A 16,728-nucleotide genomic window follows, 5' to 3' on the forward strand; every position below is an offset into this window, starting at 1 on the left:
GCTCCCCAGATGCTCCCCCAGAACAGGGGGCGGGTGGCACAGGTCCCAGCCTCCCAGACTTTCCTGCTTAGCGTACCTGCCCCACCATCGCTAGCACCGGGAAGATGCTGAACGGAAAGCACGAGCTCTAAAGAATAAGAACAGGGCCACGTTCCAGCCCACTGAGGACTTTGAGAGCCTGTTCACAGTCAAGGTTGCAAAGAAGGACAACCACTGGGAAGCCAGCCTCACCGTGAGCGCCACGTGGGTGAACAGAACCGGCTCTGGCCTTCTGCCGTCCTCTCTGTGAAGCAAGGGTGGTACAACCATTGGATTCAGGTGGTTCCGAACCCCAGGAAGGGGCAGAGCTAGGATGCCAGCAGAGGGTGGGGGGTAGGGGAGTGTCCCCTGTCCTCACTCTCTCCCTGTCCACTGGGAGACACTAGACAAGCCACAGCGTCTCTTGGCTCAGTTTTCCCAGCTGGAAATAGAAGTGGGTGGAGCAGTCGGCCTGGATGATCCCAAAGTTTCCTCCCAACTCAATCATCCTCTGTTCTGAGAGGAATATGCAGACGAGTTCAGTTCAAATCCTGTGATTTGCAGGATGCTTGAGGATCTTTCCTGCACAAATTAAAATATGTAAAGTGTCCTGATGAGGAGGCATCGGTGATGATTAGAGTTTGAAAGACCCAGGCGCCTCGAAGACCTGCCAGTCATCTGACACCTGAATCATCTGGCCGAGGACCGCAAATGTCCCCAGTGGCCCAGGAGAATGCCGCACATTCCGGTGACGTGGCAGGATGGGGTTGGGGTGGATAGCTCTTTGAATTCATGGACACTTAAATTACAAAATTTTTTTGGAGAAATGTGGTTTTGTTTTCTTCCGGCTCCTGGAAGATAGCCGAGAATTGTCTCGGATCCTGTTGTCTGGACAAGAATGACTGGTGTTAGTTCATTCAAACCCTCCAATGGCCTGAGCATCCACTGGAGATAAAGATGCTTCTCGGGACTTCCCTGGTGGCGCAGTGGTTAAGAATCCGCCTGCCGATGCAGGGGACACGGGTTCGTGCCCTGGTCCGGAAGATCCCACATGCCTCGGAGCAACTAAGCCCGTGCGCCACAACTACTGAGCCTGCGCTCTAGAGCCTGCGAGCCACAACTACTGAGTCCATGTGCTGCAACTACTGAAGCCTGCGTGCCTAGAGCCAGTGCTCTGCGACGAGAGAAGCCACCACAATGAGAAGGCCACGCACTGCAATGAAAAGTAGCCTCCTCTCGCCACAACTAGAGAAAACCCGTGCGCAGCAACAAAGACCCAACACAGCCAAAAATAAATATAAAATAAATTTTAAAAAAGAAAAGAAAAGAAAAGATGCTTCTCCAACGTTTGAAAAGAATTCCTTACCTTTGCCTCGATGGGCTCCTGTCTAAGAATTATACTTCTCAAACAAGCAACGTCTGAATCAATTTGGTTTTGGTCCACATACAAGTCCTCAAAAATCTTAGGGAAACATTATCTGTAGCAATATTGTGAGATAAAGTAACACTGAGAAGTCAGTCATGAGAATACTTGGCAGTTTTGAAGGTTCACCGTGTGTCAGGCACTGTTCAAATGCTTTATCTCATTTAGCCTTCACAACAAATTCGTGCAGTAGGTATTATTATTCTGTCCATCTTATAGGTGAGGAAATTGAAGCCCTGAGATGTGCTTGCCTAAGGCTCACGGCTGGGAAGCAGCAGAACCCAGACTCAAATCCAGGCAGTGGTCTCCAGAGCACAACTCTGGACCACTCTCCCTCACCGTCACTTTTAGCATCAGACAGACCTGGGCTCAAGGTGGGGGGGTGGTTGGTGGGCCACTTAATTCTCCCTTCATGTTCCTGATGTGTAAAGCAGAAATGATGATCCCCAGTGCGACTTCATGCAGGTTCAGTGTGCTAAGCCTGTGAAGCACTTAGCACCCAGCACCGGAACATACAGGTGCTGAATAACTGGTAGCTCTCAGTAACCATGGCGATGGTGGTTCTTGTAACTAGAGGACAGTCTGAATTTTGTAGTGGCGAGAGCAGTGGCTTAGCAAAAGGAAGACATATGGTCTGTTTAGGAGTTAGATCTCTTTGTTGATGCAACAGAAAATTCAGCTTGAACTGGCTTCAGGATAAGAGGAAATTTGGGTGCTCAAGTTACTGAAAAGTCTTGAGGTGGGCTGGCTTCAGGCATGTCTGGATCGAGGGGCTCGGTCAGTTGCATGGAGGCTTACAGTCTCTTCCCCTGGGCTCTGCCTCCTCCACGGGGCTTCCTTCTTGGACTCCATGTGCTGGCAAGAGATGGCTTCCAGGAACTCTAGGCTTCATCATCTCAGGTTCAGGTCCAGCAGGAAAGAGCGTCCCTGCCCGCCAGGGGCTCCAACCAGGTCCAGCCATTAGCTCTCTGATTGCCTGTGGTTGGGACTCATGGCCAATCCCCATGGCCCAGAGAATGCAGGGCTCCAATTGGCCAGCCTGAGTCACATGCTCCATCCCCGGACTGAGTCAGCGAGGGGTGGCCTGCTCCCTAAAGAACACTGGGATGCTCCTACCGTGAGAGCACCAAACGCACCAGAGCCACATTCAGCTCTGCCACCCATTAGCCAGGTGGCAGATCACATGGCACCTCTCAGTCAGAGGGGGCTCATGGGGCCGGTGGGGATGGTGGCATGTGCTCAGCTTCCTCCAGAGCCATTGTGAGGAGCAGACGGACAGGAGGGGCTCCAGAGCACGTCCGTCACTCTGGAGACGCCTGGATGACCGCTTGGGGCCACTGTCTTCTGATGGGGTTGACCCACTGCCTAATGGGGCAGGGAGGGGACGGCCGTGGGCTTGGCTTCCAGCCTCCCAGGAGGACATGGCCAGTCTAAGCCATAAACAGGGCCTCTGTAAGGCTAGTGAGAGGGGGTCATGTAGCCTGTAGATTTGGCTCCTGGGAGAGGAAAGGAGGTCAGAAGAGGGGGAGTGCAGCCCTCTGACAGCTGATCACCCAATGCCTAGCTGTCCCACGCTCCATCCTGCTGGGCCCAGGCTGCCCACCCTGAGCACGATTCCTTCCCTCGAGCTCTACATCCCAGAGAAAGGCCCAAGGCTTTTTATCCCAGGGTTAGTTGGAGCAACTCTTGCAGTGATTTCTAATATGTCAAAAATGAATTCAAGGTGAGAGCAGATGACGCAGGAGACAGAAAAGGAACCTCATCCAGGCTCAGGTTTGCCAACTGCAGGGCAACAGTGGCCTGTGTCCCTGGCCAGTGCCTGGCAAGCAGGAAACAGCAGGCAGTTAACACCCTGGCTGCCACTCCCAGCCTGGATCCACCCCAGTGGAGGCACTGAGCATCATGGTACCTCCAGCCACTGGGTCCCAGGAAGAGATGACCCCCAATATCCTGACCTCCTTCCATAACTCCTTACAGGTCAGCCATCCAGGAACTAATGTCGCCAATTTAAAAAAAAATCGATTTCTGTTTTTCAGCCCATTTCTCCCTGGGGGTAATGAGTCTCCTATGTTACCTGCCCGCTGTGCAGAGTTTGTGCCACGAATGACTCCCTGAGCTCCAGGGGGGACCCATATCCTTAGTGTTCAGGGAGCTGGAGAAAAAAACACACGTTCACCTTTTCCTTTCTCTGACCTGAGAGGCTTTGAGTCACATTTCCCCTCGGCTTTTGTCTTTCTGACGAGAAAAATCCTTATCTCATTTTCCCGTGGCCGTCCACCCCTCCTGGAGGGATGCTCCCCTCTCCCGTGCACTCACAGCCCCAAATCAAGGTTTCTGATAAAGAGCCCTCCTGTCAGACTCTCCGGGCTTGGTCCTTCCTGGTCCCAGCAACGACTCTGGACAGGTGGCTTCCAGAAACCCCAGGGGTCTTCCTGAGTTGATGGGTGGCAGCTCGGCCCCACCAGCCTCCACAGGCAATTTGTTGTACTCTCCCCGAGCACACTGACCTGCGCTTTGCCCACACTGGGCTCCGTCTGTCACTTTGCATCCACTAAATAGATCCTCTCGTGACCCATCGCAAATGACTCGGCGCCTCATCACCCGGGACAGTTTAGCGTCATCTGCAAACGTGGAGATTTTATTGGGCATTTCTTCCCCCAGATCATGCAGGATGATTTTAAGTAAGGCAAGCCCTGGCCCTGGGCCAGTGTGAATCTCCTGGCTTCCATTTGTCCATCCAAAAATGTGCCCACGCATCCCGCCCCACAGGTGCGGGGGTGCAGTGGGGTCCCGCTGCACGATTAAACGTCCTCCCCAGTGGCATCCTCCAGGATGGCTTAACCTTCCAGGGGCCTTTGGGCAGAATTTGCTCAGAGGCTTCCAGAAAGTCTGGATGGACAGCATCCTGGGCTTCTCTTTGAGCCCAAGCGTCTTTATCTGCTCGGGGCGAGTGGCACATTCTTCTTTACTTCAGCGGTCCCCAGGTGGCCGGGACTGTGACAGGCGTGATTTCCCACAATTAGTGTGTTTTTCCTACATCACCTGTGGGGTAAAGAGGACCGAGCAGGCCAGCCCCTAAGCCAGCGGGGTTCCCGGAAGCCCCCACCAGGTGGAAATTGTTTAACTATATTCCCATGACTGGAAAATTCTGGTAATTGTGTAACAGCGGTGGCGGCAGCAGTAGCACTGAGCAATTACCCAGGGTTTTTCATCTTCAGACCACTTTATCCACATTAACTAATTAAGTCTTCCAGCCTCCCTCCGAAGCGGGGAAGGGCTGCCGGCCCCCAACTCCCTCCGGTGTGTACGTGGGCTTAATGAGGGCCGCCTGGCCGAGGGGCCACGGGAGCTCCCCCGGGGCTGCAGGCCTCTGCCCGCACTTGGAGCAGGAGGGGAAGCCCCGTGTGAGCCCCCAAAGCCTCTCCCAGGCATCGCCCCCCCCAGGTCCCCCGCCCTGCTGAGCGCTGGCAAAGGAGCAAGGAGGTTGTCTGTGTCCCTGCTGGACTGGACCGGGGCATCCGGTACGCAGCCCGTGAAGGGGGCCTGGCTCCCAGGAAGTGTGCAGCTGGTTTTGCCTATTACTGGGGGCTCCGGGGTGCCTCTTTTGTTTCCTACTCTCCCTCTTTTCTCTCTTTTCTTGCTTCTTCAACAGACCCCAACTTTGGGGACCTGGATCTGCCCCCCCAGTCGCCAGGTGCTCAGCTGCAGCTACCCCTGCCTTCACCCCACAGCGCTGCCTGACCACAGAGGGTGTCCTGACCACCGCAGGCCCTTGCTGTGGAGACAGGGGCTCTGCTGCCTTTTGGCCCTGCGCTGCAGAGCTCACAGGCTGGCCCCATACCTCTTCCCAGCAGCTCCCTGCACCCCACAGGCTCCCTGGACCCATTTTCACTCTGGCACAGATGCTAACTGGGCCGCTGATGCCCAGGGCACCGAGGCTGGGCACACAACCCTCCATCCACCGTCCGAGGAGTTCCCTCAGAGCCCCAGGGCCCCAGTGGAGGGCAGGCACAGTGATACGGGCTTGGGGCTTGGGGCTTGGGGCTGGGTTGAATTGTGGAGCCCTGAGCGTGAGAGTCTGCATCCCTCAAATACGTAACAATGGCACCTGCTTCTGTGGGTTGTTGAAGGGAGTGAATGAGGAATGCTTCATGGGGCTTGAAGGGGGGGCCCCGCACACAGCTGACACTCAGAAAACAATCTTTGCAAACAGAGGCGCCCGGTGGGAGGTGTGCGCTGGGGGTACAGGCACGGTCCTGCCGCCTGAGAAGCACCCAGCACACACCCCGAGATGGTGGTTAAAACGTGGACTTGGTCATGGGAGCACCTGAGTTTCCCCAGCTGAGAAGAGCAAACCAGGAGGGGAGCAGCGGCTGCAGGGCCGGCAGAACCCCGGAGACCTGACGGGCACAGCGGCCCCACCTTGTGCCTTTATCCAGAGCGGTGAACAGGTGCCAGGCCGCCCAGGGCAGCTGGAGTCCAGGCCAGAGGATTTTTCTCTGCCTTGCAGTGTGGTGACACCCCCGGCCCTGAGCTGCCTGGTATCATCATTTATTCATTCCCTAATAAATTCTGCCCTTCTTTCTGCCTGCTCTGCACTCCTGTTTTACGGGCGCCTACCCTCGTTTATGGGGAAGGCTCTGCCTCTGAAGATCAGGCTTGTGGGGCTTTCAGAATCTGCATCAATGATGCTGATAGGACAAAGGCAATCACAGAATGGGCTTGCGGTTTGCGGTGCAAATGATGCTGATTTACTCTCTGTCTCCCTCCCCCCGGGCTGGTGGTGCGCAGACCTGGCCCCCTCCCCCGGCGGCAAGTGGGGAGGTGTGTGGCCACTATTACATGCTATTATGACTTTCTGGGTAATGTATACATTTTCACTATCACACAGCCTCTCTCCTTCATTTTTCATGAGAACTGGCATGAGATTAATGACCAAGCCACAGAAGAAACGGAGCACCATGCCACCCTGATTTATTGAACGCTTAGCGTTGATAAAGCTGCAAACAAGAGTCAAACAGATGTTGCAGCTGCATTTTTCTTTAACAAAACCAACAGCTTTTTGCATTTTTAACCACTTCTTGCGCCACTGTCCTGCTTACTCCACAGAAAGGGAAGCTGCCTCTTCCTTCCCAGCAGAGGGTAGGGTCCTGGGCTGGGGCTGCAGGACCCCCGGCATCCAGCCACCTGGTGCCCAGCGCTGGCCATGGCCGAGAGGACGTGAGCTCCCCAAGCCTCTTGCTCTGGGCCACTTGGGTCTCTGGTGAAATCGCGCTACTTTCAGCCCATTCCAGGGTCTGTGGTACAAACCCTGGAGCAGGCTTGAGCTGCAGGAGGCATAGGGCTCAGCTTCCCCGCCGCAAAGTGGAACGCCTCCCCACCTGCATCGCAAACCGGTAACAGATTACAGAACGCCCATTCGGATCCGCTGTGGGTCAGGCCCCTTGCCTCCTGAGCCCCTTACCTGCCTCCCCTCTCTCCAGCAAGGTTAAGGCCATTTGTACTCATCTCTCCCACCCTAAAGAGCAGGCGCTAAGGCTCGGCCAGATCAAGCGTCTGCCCACCGCGAGCACTCCTGCACCTCAACCCTCAGCTCTCGGAGCCAGAAGCCACAGGAGCTGTGGGCATCTCCTCCAGGCTGGAGGTCAGGGCTCTCCAGGGGCAAACTTGGCATCCCTGCCGCCCCCAGTCTCTGTGCCACCCCCATCCACCCTGGCTGCCACCAACCTGGGCTTCCCACGTCTCTCTGCTGAGCGCCTTGGCCTATTTCGTTCTCTCTCTCCTTCTCTCACCCTTCCGCCACCTCCCCCTCCTGCCCCAGCCCTCCAGGCCTGAGTTCTGCCACGGCTGGGGGGACTGAGTGCGGTTCCCCCTCGTGGGCGCCGTGCGGAAAGGGCCTGGGGGAGCCGTCAGAGAGACACCTTGCAGCCCTTCTCCACCTGCCACTCCCCCGAGCTGCTGCGCCCGCCTCGCCCCGGGCACCAGGGTCTAGAAATCTGTAGTGTCTGCGGCAAGAGCTTCTGCGGATTAAGCCGCATCACAGGTGCCGCCACTGGCGCCCCGACTGACCCCTCCGCCGCCGCCCCGGCACTAACACCGCACAACAGCGCTAGCCCTGGCGGAGGAACGGACGAGGGATGCTTTCTTGTTCAGTCTCCCCTCCTGAAAGCCCCGTCACTGTCATTAAGAAGGTTAAATCCGCTGCCCCCTCCGCCAGCCCCTGTGCCCTTCTCCTGCCTGCCCCTACCCCACCTTTACGTGCTCAGCCCCGGTCCTAGGCCTGCCCGCAGGGACCCCAGAGGCCCAGGGTACCCAGATCAGGAAGGACGGCCCACGCGTGAAGGGGAGACAGAGTCCCCCGCCCTGGCCTCTAACCTGAGCCCCTCAGTCTTTCCAACAAGAAGCCCCACGCCACACCCCGGGTCGGGGAAGAACTATAGTCACAGCTGCTGGGAAAGGGGGGCTCTGGGAAGGAAAGGGCTGTGGGGACAGTGCGCCCAATCGGTCAGGCGTTTCCTTAGAAACCTGGCGGTACCCTGAAAGCAGCTCGAACGCCCAGCGAGCCTCAGGCCAGGCCAGGGAGGGGCCGCAGGGGAAAGGGACCCAGGAAGCATTAAGGGCCCTTGTCTTCCAACGGCTGCCGGAGGCGCTTTCCCTGGGCTCTGAATTCCCTCAGAGGCTCCCAAACTGTGTTCCAGAGGACACTAGGGTCCCGAGAGGTGCTCAGGTTCAAGGTCACATAGGCTTGGAAAACCTGCCCACAAAATGCCCACCAAGAGATGCTCCTGCACGGGGTGCCGCCAAGGCTCTGACAAGTCCTGCAGCCAAGGAGCTGGTTTAACTTTAGCCCAGCATTCTCTCTGTGGAGCATTCTCAACCCCTCCTGTGCCACTGGAGGTAAAGGTCCCCAGCTTGCTCTCCTGGCTCCCATTTGTTCCCCCAGCTCAAGTGAAAGGCTCCAACTGGAAAAGATGCCCTAGGAGACAAAGTCTAACTCGGCCCCCAGAGATGCTCTTCCAGCAGCTACAGCCCACAGTCCTCTGCCTGGCAGCCCCGCAGCTGGAACTAGGTTGATAGCAAGTCCAAACCTCGCATTTCCAAGTAAAACCTGAGAAGGAGCTGGGTTGAGGACCAGCTGAGCCTAGCACAGAGGGGCCGAGAGCTCCTGGGCCTCTCAGCGGCTACCGCCCCCTTCCAAGGCAGGGACACTTCCTCCCCCTCCCAGGCCGCTTGTCCTCTCCTCGCAAGTCCGTCTGTCTCTCAGGAAGGATAGCTGGGGTGGGGAGAGGGCTCCAGGGACCCATACCACCTGCCCCAGCCAGGCCAGCACCCCTGGGGAAGCTCAGCTGTCACCCACCTCAGCACTCAGCAGGTGGGCAGAGCATCTCCGGTGCGCCAGCCCCGCTCTGGGCTCCAGGAACCCCCCCCCCCTGACCCGCCACCGAGCAAGACAGAGCCCGGCCACCGGAGCTCTCGCTTCTAGGTGGGAAAACAGGCCAAAGCCAGCAGAAACCGCTCAGGAATGAGAATTCGGCGTGGGTGCTGTAAAGAAAATAAAGGATGCAAAGGTAGTAGGGCCCGGGCGGGGGCAGGGTGGCACCATGTCTGAGGGGGTCTCTGAATACGGTGTCCAAGAGGAGGTGGCATTGATGCTCACGCCAACGGGTGGCACAGAGCCCACCAGCCAGAGAGGACAGCTCAGGAGAGAACGCACGCGGCAGATTCAGGGAACGTGGGTGGCAGGAACGGGGCGTGAGTGGCTGGAGAGGAAAACAGACGGCGGGGCCCTGTGACCGTGTCAGGAGTGTGGGGCTCATTCTCGGGCCAGGAAGCCGGTGCCAGAATCAGAGGGTCAGGCCTGCTGGGGCTGGGAGAGGATGGGGCGGGAGGGGAGAGAGGAAGTGAGGAGATGCAGGGGGAGGGGCCCGGACTGGGTGGTCTCCTGGGACGTAGGGCTGAGTGGGTGGGGCAGGCTTACCTGAGGGGGAGAATTGACAGGGCTTGGTGATGGACGGATTGGAGGGAGAGGAAGTGAGGAGAAGGGCTTTGACCTGGGCCGCTGAGGGCAGGTGGTGCCATTGGTCATTGGGTGAAGCCCGGGGTGGGCCAGCTGTGGCGAGCGGCCGTCAGGCTGGGCCATGTGAGCCGGGGGCATTTCGAGGTCCCAACAAGAGCTGTTGATGGGCAGTGGGACAGGTGAGCTTGGAGCAGAGCCGGGAGGTGGGGCTGGAGGGAGAAATTTCAGAACCCTTGGAACGTGGTGGGCTGAAGGCCGTGAAGCTGGCGGAGGGTGCTAAGGGGCGGGGGGGGCGCGGCATGAAGGCCCAGCTGGAAGGCCTGGAGAGCAAGGGTCATCACGACGGTAAGAGGAACGTCGGGGCAGACGGACTGTCAGCAAGAAGGTGCGTGTTATAAGTGTGTAGACTGCCTGCCAGAAGCTGACTCCGGTCGTGCTCTCCAGAGAAACACCAGGGTTTTGTTTGTTTCGGGGTTTGGTGACACCTAGTAGTTAGAACAGCGGGCCGCTGTACGGATGGGACTTTGCACCTCGCCAAGGCCCCACCGTGGCCCCTGCTGCAGCCTGATGGCGGGCAGGGGAGGGGGGCAGGCTGTGTCCTTTTACAGGTGAAGAACTTGAGGCACTGAAAGGGAGGGAGGGGGTCTCCTAGTCCGTGGCTCTTTCCAGAAAGTTATGGAAGTTCTGTGAGACGTTCACTTATCCACAGCTTCCCCTCCACAGCCGCCCTATTGGGCTCCCCCAGCCCTCTAAACACCGGACAGGCCTCCTGGACACATGGCGGGGGGGTCATTTCCAAGGCCACCCTCTCCTCATGGGGACGGCCTCTTGCATCTTCATGGACATTCTGTAGCCTGGGGAGGAGCCTCTGGATGAGACCTGCGACCTGCAAAGTCTGACGTGGGTGGTAAAGCGCATCAGCCTGGGGCGGGGGGGGCGGGGGGAAGGCAGGTTGGCTCCACAGCCGTCCAGAACCGAGAGTGGGTGGGTCCAGTGGGAGGTGTCCTCGTGTCCCCTGGAGCCAGCCTGCCCCTCCCTGCCGAAAGCTCCGCACTCCCTGAGGATCTGACAGTGTTATGAGCCCCCCATGAAACTGAAACGTTGGGACTCTACGCCTAATATGTTTTTCTGCCAGAAGCACCAAATAAAATGTACAACTTAGTGAATAAAATCGCAACGTTGCCAAGAAGTGATGTGTGCCCCCAATTTCCAAAAATACCTCAATCACTCTGTGTCTTGAAACCAGCCTCAAGCCAGGAAGCCATTATTTAAAATTCAACTCAGGAGTTTCGGCCTCAGGAACACCAAGCCCTGGGATGGAATTTGTGTTAAAGATATAAAAGCATGACGCAGGCTGCTTCTGCATTTCCGAATCCCAAACCCAGCCTCCTTGATCCCGTCAGGGACTGGGGCTTTCTCCTAATTGTATCAAGGCACAAGGCCCAGGATGGAGGCTCCTGGGAAGGGGATGTACGTGTTGGGCATATTCCCTGAGTTGAAAGGGGCCACAGTGGATCTTGAATCCCTGAGTCCCTGGCTACAGATGTGGGGTCCACAGACCACTGGGTCTGTGCGCTCCTGAAATGCAGCGTTGATGCGCCTTGGGGAGTTCTTCTGGGCTGGGAGTGGAGAAGCCACAGCCCTCATCAAATTCTCAGAGGCCTTAGACCCAGAAAAGGTTTAGAACCAGCCCTGCCTCTTAGCTTCCTATGAACACCCTGTGTTCAGAGAAGCTGCCCTGCCCTTCGAAGACACAGAAAACCAAAACCAGGTGTCAGCTGAGCACAAGTCTGGGAAGAGTATGGATAGAAGATCCAAAGTCAGCCTGATTCAACTCTGCAAAAAAGAAATGAACAGCAGGTGTTGCCAGATGCTGTGATAGCTCCCGGGCACTGTCCCTGTGCTTGAGCAGATGAAGGAGGCTTACAGACTATTAAGACAATCTCTACCCAATCTCCACTCTGCTGTGGTGGAGGTACAGAGGGTGAGGTATCCAGAAAGGCTTCCTGGAGGAAGAGGCGTCGAGCCTGTGCCTGTCCTCAAAGAGTAGGTGGAGGCTGGCTATGCAGAAATGGAGCTGGACCCTGAAGGAAGGAACGGGACTTCCTGAGATAGGAGAGTCTGGGTGCTGTAGGGCAGGAGCTCAAGTTCTGGGCATTTCGGTGCATGGTTTCTGTACCCTTTGCTTCCCAGGCCCCCACCTGCCCTCCCACTGCCCTGGCTTCCCACAGCTTTTCCAGGCCCCCAGGCTGCGCTCAGTGGGGCAGTGGGGCAGGAAGCTAAGGGCCTTTCATTTCCCAGACATCTGGCATCCTGGCTTCCTCCTGCAGGGCTGGGCACCTGCTCCAGGGGCTGTGATCAGAGGAAGCCCTGAGTGGCCTGCGGGCCCCTGCATCCCTTTGATCCCTACTCTGTCTTGCTCAGTGGCTGACGCTGCCTTCTGGACAAGCACAGACTCAGGCAGGAGCTCCCAGCCCGGGGAGGCCAGTGTGCTGGTCGGTAGGAAGAACAGAGGGCTGGGACACAGGGAGGATGGCTTACCCTCTCCTGGGCTACCCCATCCAGGCCACGGGCATGACAGATCTACCTAGCCCACCTGCCTCTTGGGCATATTGCAAGGACGAATTTAAATATGAGATGGGAAGGCAGTTAGCCCGGACAAAAAAGAGGTCACCAGATGTCTCAGCAGGACCTGAAAGCAGAGTCAGAACTGTGGCTTCCAGCCCCAGCTCTGCGCATTGCCAGGTACACAGCTTTGGGCAAGTCACAACTTCACTGGGCTTTCGGGTTCCTCATTGCAGACACAAAGCACCCTGCCCAGCCCTGCCCAGCCCTGCCCTGCCCTGCGCAGCCCTGCCCAGCCCTGCCCAGCCCTGCCCTGCCCAGCCCAGCCCGTGTCCCCAGCTTGCATGGGCACCAAATGAGCTAATGGCTAGAAAGTGCTTTGAAAAGAATAAAGTGCTGTGCCGATGTCAGGGATTATCATTGTTATTAAGGGGCGTGATTATCGCAATCCAGAAAAGCTGCCATTAACAAGAAAGCTCCTGTTCATGTTGATTTAATTTCCTGGTTAACTGAGCGTTGGCAAGAAAAAAAACTCTACGTTTCAACCCTTATTGAAAAAAATCTTTTAAAATTATACCAGTGTACTTTCCTGCACCGGTCGTGGAGTCGTCTCGAGTCCTTATTTATTAACACACTGATTGAGTAACATATTCATTATTACTCTTGCTCTGATCAGATCCTAAAAGGTGACCGCAGACCCAGGCTCCTCCGTGCCGGGGTCCTCGCGCCCGCCCAGGACTCGGGGCTGGGTATCCAGAGGGAAAAACCGAGGAAATGTATCTGGCAAATAGCACAGGATGGGACCTTCCAACTGGCTTTTCCAGAGTTCCCTGCAGCACCTTGATATATTATTATGCATTTCCTTACGGTTCAAGAAATACTTTCTGATTGGGGTAGGAGGTTTTCTGTGTTTATTCAGATGAATTATAAAGTGACATGGCTGCTTTTTTTTTTAACAACTTTGTCAGGACTGACAAGACCCAATAAACAGCCTCACCTTCTGGGGGGCCACAGAAAGCCACAGAAGGGCCTGTGCTCTTTGCAGTGAAGCTGCTGCCCCACAGAGGCCCCCTTGGTGTGTTGCTGTCAGAGCTGGTGGTGGGTGGAGAGCGACGCAGGTCACCTTGAATTGGATCTGATGGCAAGAGGCTGCCCCATTTCAATAAAACCACTTGAGGACAAAACTGTGCTTTCACCATCTTCACGGGGAGAGTTCTTTCCATTCATAAGCTCCGAAGAGATTTCCAAGGAAGAGTTTCCAGAGATTCCAAGTGACAGCTGCCTCCTGGGCGATGCTTAGAGATGCTTGTGCAGGGAGACCACAGGCTGAGGGGCAGAGGGGCATCCAGCCCTTAGAAGTGGATGCCTTGGACTTCCCCGGTGGTCCGGTGGTTAAGACTCTGCGCTTCCACTGCAGGGGACACGGGTTCGATCCCTGGTCAGGGAAGTTCCACATGTCACGCAAGGTGGCCAAAAAAAAAAAAAGATGTGGGTGCCTTAAACTCTAGGAACTCCGTTTCCCCCTTAAGAAGAGGGTGGTGGTGATACCTGTCGGGGACGTCCAGGGACCTGCAGTGAGGAAGTGCATGTAAAGAGCGGAGCAGGGGCCGGTGCTGCTGGGGCAGCTGTGGGCGTAGGTCCGGGACATGAGGCTAGAGGTACATTTAACTTCATGTGTGGTCCTTAGTTACACATGAATCCGCCCACGTGTAGAGCAGTGGGTCTCAACAGGGGCCAGTTTTGGCCCCCAGAGGGTAACAGGCAATGTCTAGAGATTTGGGGGAGCAGGCAGGGTTTAATGGCATCTCACCAGAGGCCCGAGGTGCTGCTGGGTGGTCCCCCACCGCAGACAATGATCTGGTTCCAAGGGTGAGTGGTGCCCAGGTTGAGAAAGCCCGGCGAGATGCTCAGCCTGTCTGTACCTGCTGGGGTGACCTTGGGCGGGCTCCGTACCACCCTCATGCTACCAGTGTCTGTGCTCTCCCCCCAGAACCCCGACATCGTCCTGGTGCACTACCTGAATGTCCCGGCCATCGAGGACTGCGGTAAGCCCTGCGGGCCTGTCCTCTGCTCCATCAACACCGACAAGAAGGAGTGGGTGAAATGGACCAAGGAGGAGCTCATCGGGCAGCTGAAGCCCATGTGTGAGTAGGCGCGGCCGGCGGCCAGGGCCACCCAGGCAGGGCCAGAGGTCCTCCGGGGCCTGGGGATCTGGGGGCGGGAGCCCCATTCTGCTCGGATGACAGTGAACTTAGCTTTTACAAGGACCCTGCCCAATTCCACCCGGTCCTCGGGGGCTCCCTATGTGACGGCCAGGACCCAGATGTCAGCCCACGTTACAGATGAGAAAAGTGGGTTCCAGAGCACAAAACTCGTGGGCGAGGAGCAGAGTGGAGAGCGCCTGGGACCTCTGTCTTGCAGGCCGCACACAGGAGCGTGGTGGCAGTCCGGGGAGGGAGAGGCCTGTGGCCCGCGGCCAGGCTGGCCAGGCTCCTGCCCTTGGCCCATTTGCTCCTGGACACGGAGCACCCCTGGCTCCCAGACAGGGAGGCACACAAGTAATGGGAACTGAGCTGGATTTCATTTTGTCAGCAAAGTGACGCTGCCGGGAGCATCTGTCAGGAGCAGAGCTCTGAATGCAAAACACCGAGCGTGTCCAAAAAGCCGGGACATGGCCGGTGCCTGGTTTCCACGGGCAGCTGGCGGGGGCTCTCGGTGGCCTCTCCTGCTGCCTGGACGGAGGGCTCAGGGAGAACAGACCCGGGAAAAGCCGTCCAGTGCACAGGGCCCTGGGTTCCGGAACATTGATCTCTGAGGCTCAGGGCAAAGACCTGTCATCATACTGGACCTCAGGGAGCAGGTCAACGGGGCCGTCAGAACCTGTGGCCCCCTTGGAAGTTGGGCTGCGGGGGGGGGAAACACGTCCGGGGAGCAGCTGAAATGTCCTTTCCTGGGCGCAGCGAGTGTCCGGTCACTGAGTGTCCATGCTGAGGCCACATGGCACCTGTGGTGACCAGCTCATCCTGAGAAGCCTTCAGTGCTCAGACTGGAGGATCCCCCCACCAGCCACAAGGTTGGGGATGGGGTCAGGAGGGACAGGGTTCTGAGTAGGGAAGTGGACCCCCAATAGGCTGATGGTCCAGCCCGCCCGGGGGCTGGACCCCAAGGCTGAGGTCCACCCCCATGCTGTCCTCCTGAGCCGTGTGCCCGTGGGGAGGCTCCGGCCAGCTTGGTCTTGCTGCCGCCACCAGGAACTAAAGCCAGGAGGCCCAGGGCCTTCCAGGCTCAGGCTGTGCCCAGTGGAACCCTCCTCAACTGCAGCTCTGACCAGAGCCGCCCTGTTGAAGCCACCTGGTGCCCTCAGGACAGAGTATGAGCTCCTGGGTGTGCCCGCAGCTCATCCACCTGCGGACCCCACGCCACTGCCCCTGCCCTCCTGGGGCTTCCTGACGGGTGGTCCCTTCACCAGAGCTGCCGTCACTCTTCCCTCTGCCTGGCTGTCCCCACCTTCACCTGCTAACCCACCTCATCCTTCCGCCCTCAGCCCAAATAGTGCCTCTTCCACTGGCCCTCCCAGACCACCCAACCAGGACTCCACCACCGAGACCCCCAGGGAGACATCAGAATGAAGTCAGCCTCCTTAACCAGAAGGGGACACGCAAGCCTCTTCAGAGCTCTGCGGAGCACCCAGAAACTTGGGAAACATCCCAGCTAATTCCCGTGAACCTTTCCCACCTGCCGGTCCTCAGGGCCCCGCACCGTGCTGGCACATGGAAGGCTCTCTGTAAATATCCGTGAGGGGGCTGGGTAAGCGTGGCTGGGCCCAGCTTGATCCCCTCTCCGCAGGGGCCGGAGCACCTGACAGAGGCCCCCCGGTGTCCAGGCCCTGAGAGCCGGAGCTGCCCAGTGGCACCCCTCCAAGGCCAGGCCAGGGACTGGGGAGCAGGGAAGTGGTGCTGGGTCCGCTCTGCCACCCCGCCCACCCATGCCTTCCATTCCGTGGTGTCTAAATGTGCAGGGCTTGTACTTGACCTTGGGTTTCCTCCCCCAGAGCTGCCCACACTTCCTCTTTGGCAGAGCCTTGGCTGGGTGGGAGCAATGGCTCTGATAACCACTGGCACTGGCACCACCCTGCCAGGCCAGTCGAGTCCGGGCAGCCAGGAGCTGCAGGTGTGCACCTGGTTCTGTGACTGCTTTGCTGTGTGACCTCAGGCCAATCACTCACCCTCTCAGAACCCTAGTTCCCTTTCTGGAAAGTGAGAGAAAGAATCCAGCAGTCTCTGTACCAAGACCAGCAGCATCCGGCCCCCTCCGAGGGGCCCAGCTTGGTTCCTGGGCCTCTGCAGACCCGGGTCCGAGGCGCTGAAGCCACTGTTTCATCCCATGTCCTGGGAGGTTCCAGAGACCTAGTTGGCCAGAGATTAGCCAAGGGGATGTTCCCGAGGAGAGAGATACCTTTCAAGGTGGCCACCCCAGGCAGACGCTCTGGCCTGGGCCCTCCTAACGCCTCTCAACACACACTGATGGACGTTTTCTTGCAAGTCACCCCGTGGCCTCTTGCCTTCCCATTCTTTTATCTCAGCTGCTTCCCTTTCCTCCCCTCATTGCCTCCACCCCCTTACAACAGCCCCCATCCTCAGAAGGGGCCCCGCCTGGGAAAAGTCCCCCTCCCACACAGGAGCCTGCCTGAGTCCAACAGGAATGC

General features: G+C 57.6%; 1 protein-coding gene across 2 annotated transcripts in view; it reads left to right on the forward strand.

The window, feature by feature from the left end:
* The window catches only part of CAMTA1 (calmodulin binding transcription activator 1), a 927,002-nt gene that overhangs the window by 797,661 nt on the left and 112,613 nt on the right, over window positions 1-16,728 (forward strand). For both annotated transcript variants that reach the window (XM_007453302.1, XM_007453303.1), the window contains one exon: window positions 14,014-14,167. In XM_007453302.1, the coding sequence (XP_007453364.1) occupies window positions 14,014-14,167 (154 nt within the window). The remainder of the gene's footprint in view (window positions 1-14,013; window positions 14,168-16,728) is intronic.

Source organism: Lipotes vexillifer, unplaced genomic scaffold, assembly GCF_000442215.2.
Source record: "Lipotes vexillifer unplaced genomic scaffold, Lipotes_vexillifer_v1.1 scaffold575, whole genome shotgun sequence".
In the NCBI taxonomy this organism is placed as follows: Eukaryota; Metazoa; Chordata; class Mammalia; order Artiodactyla; family Lipotidae; genus Lipotes; species Lipotes vexillifer.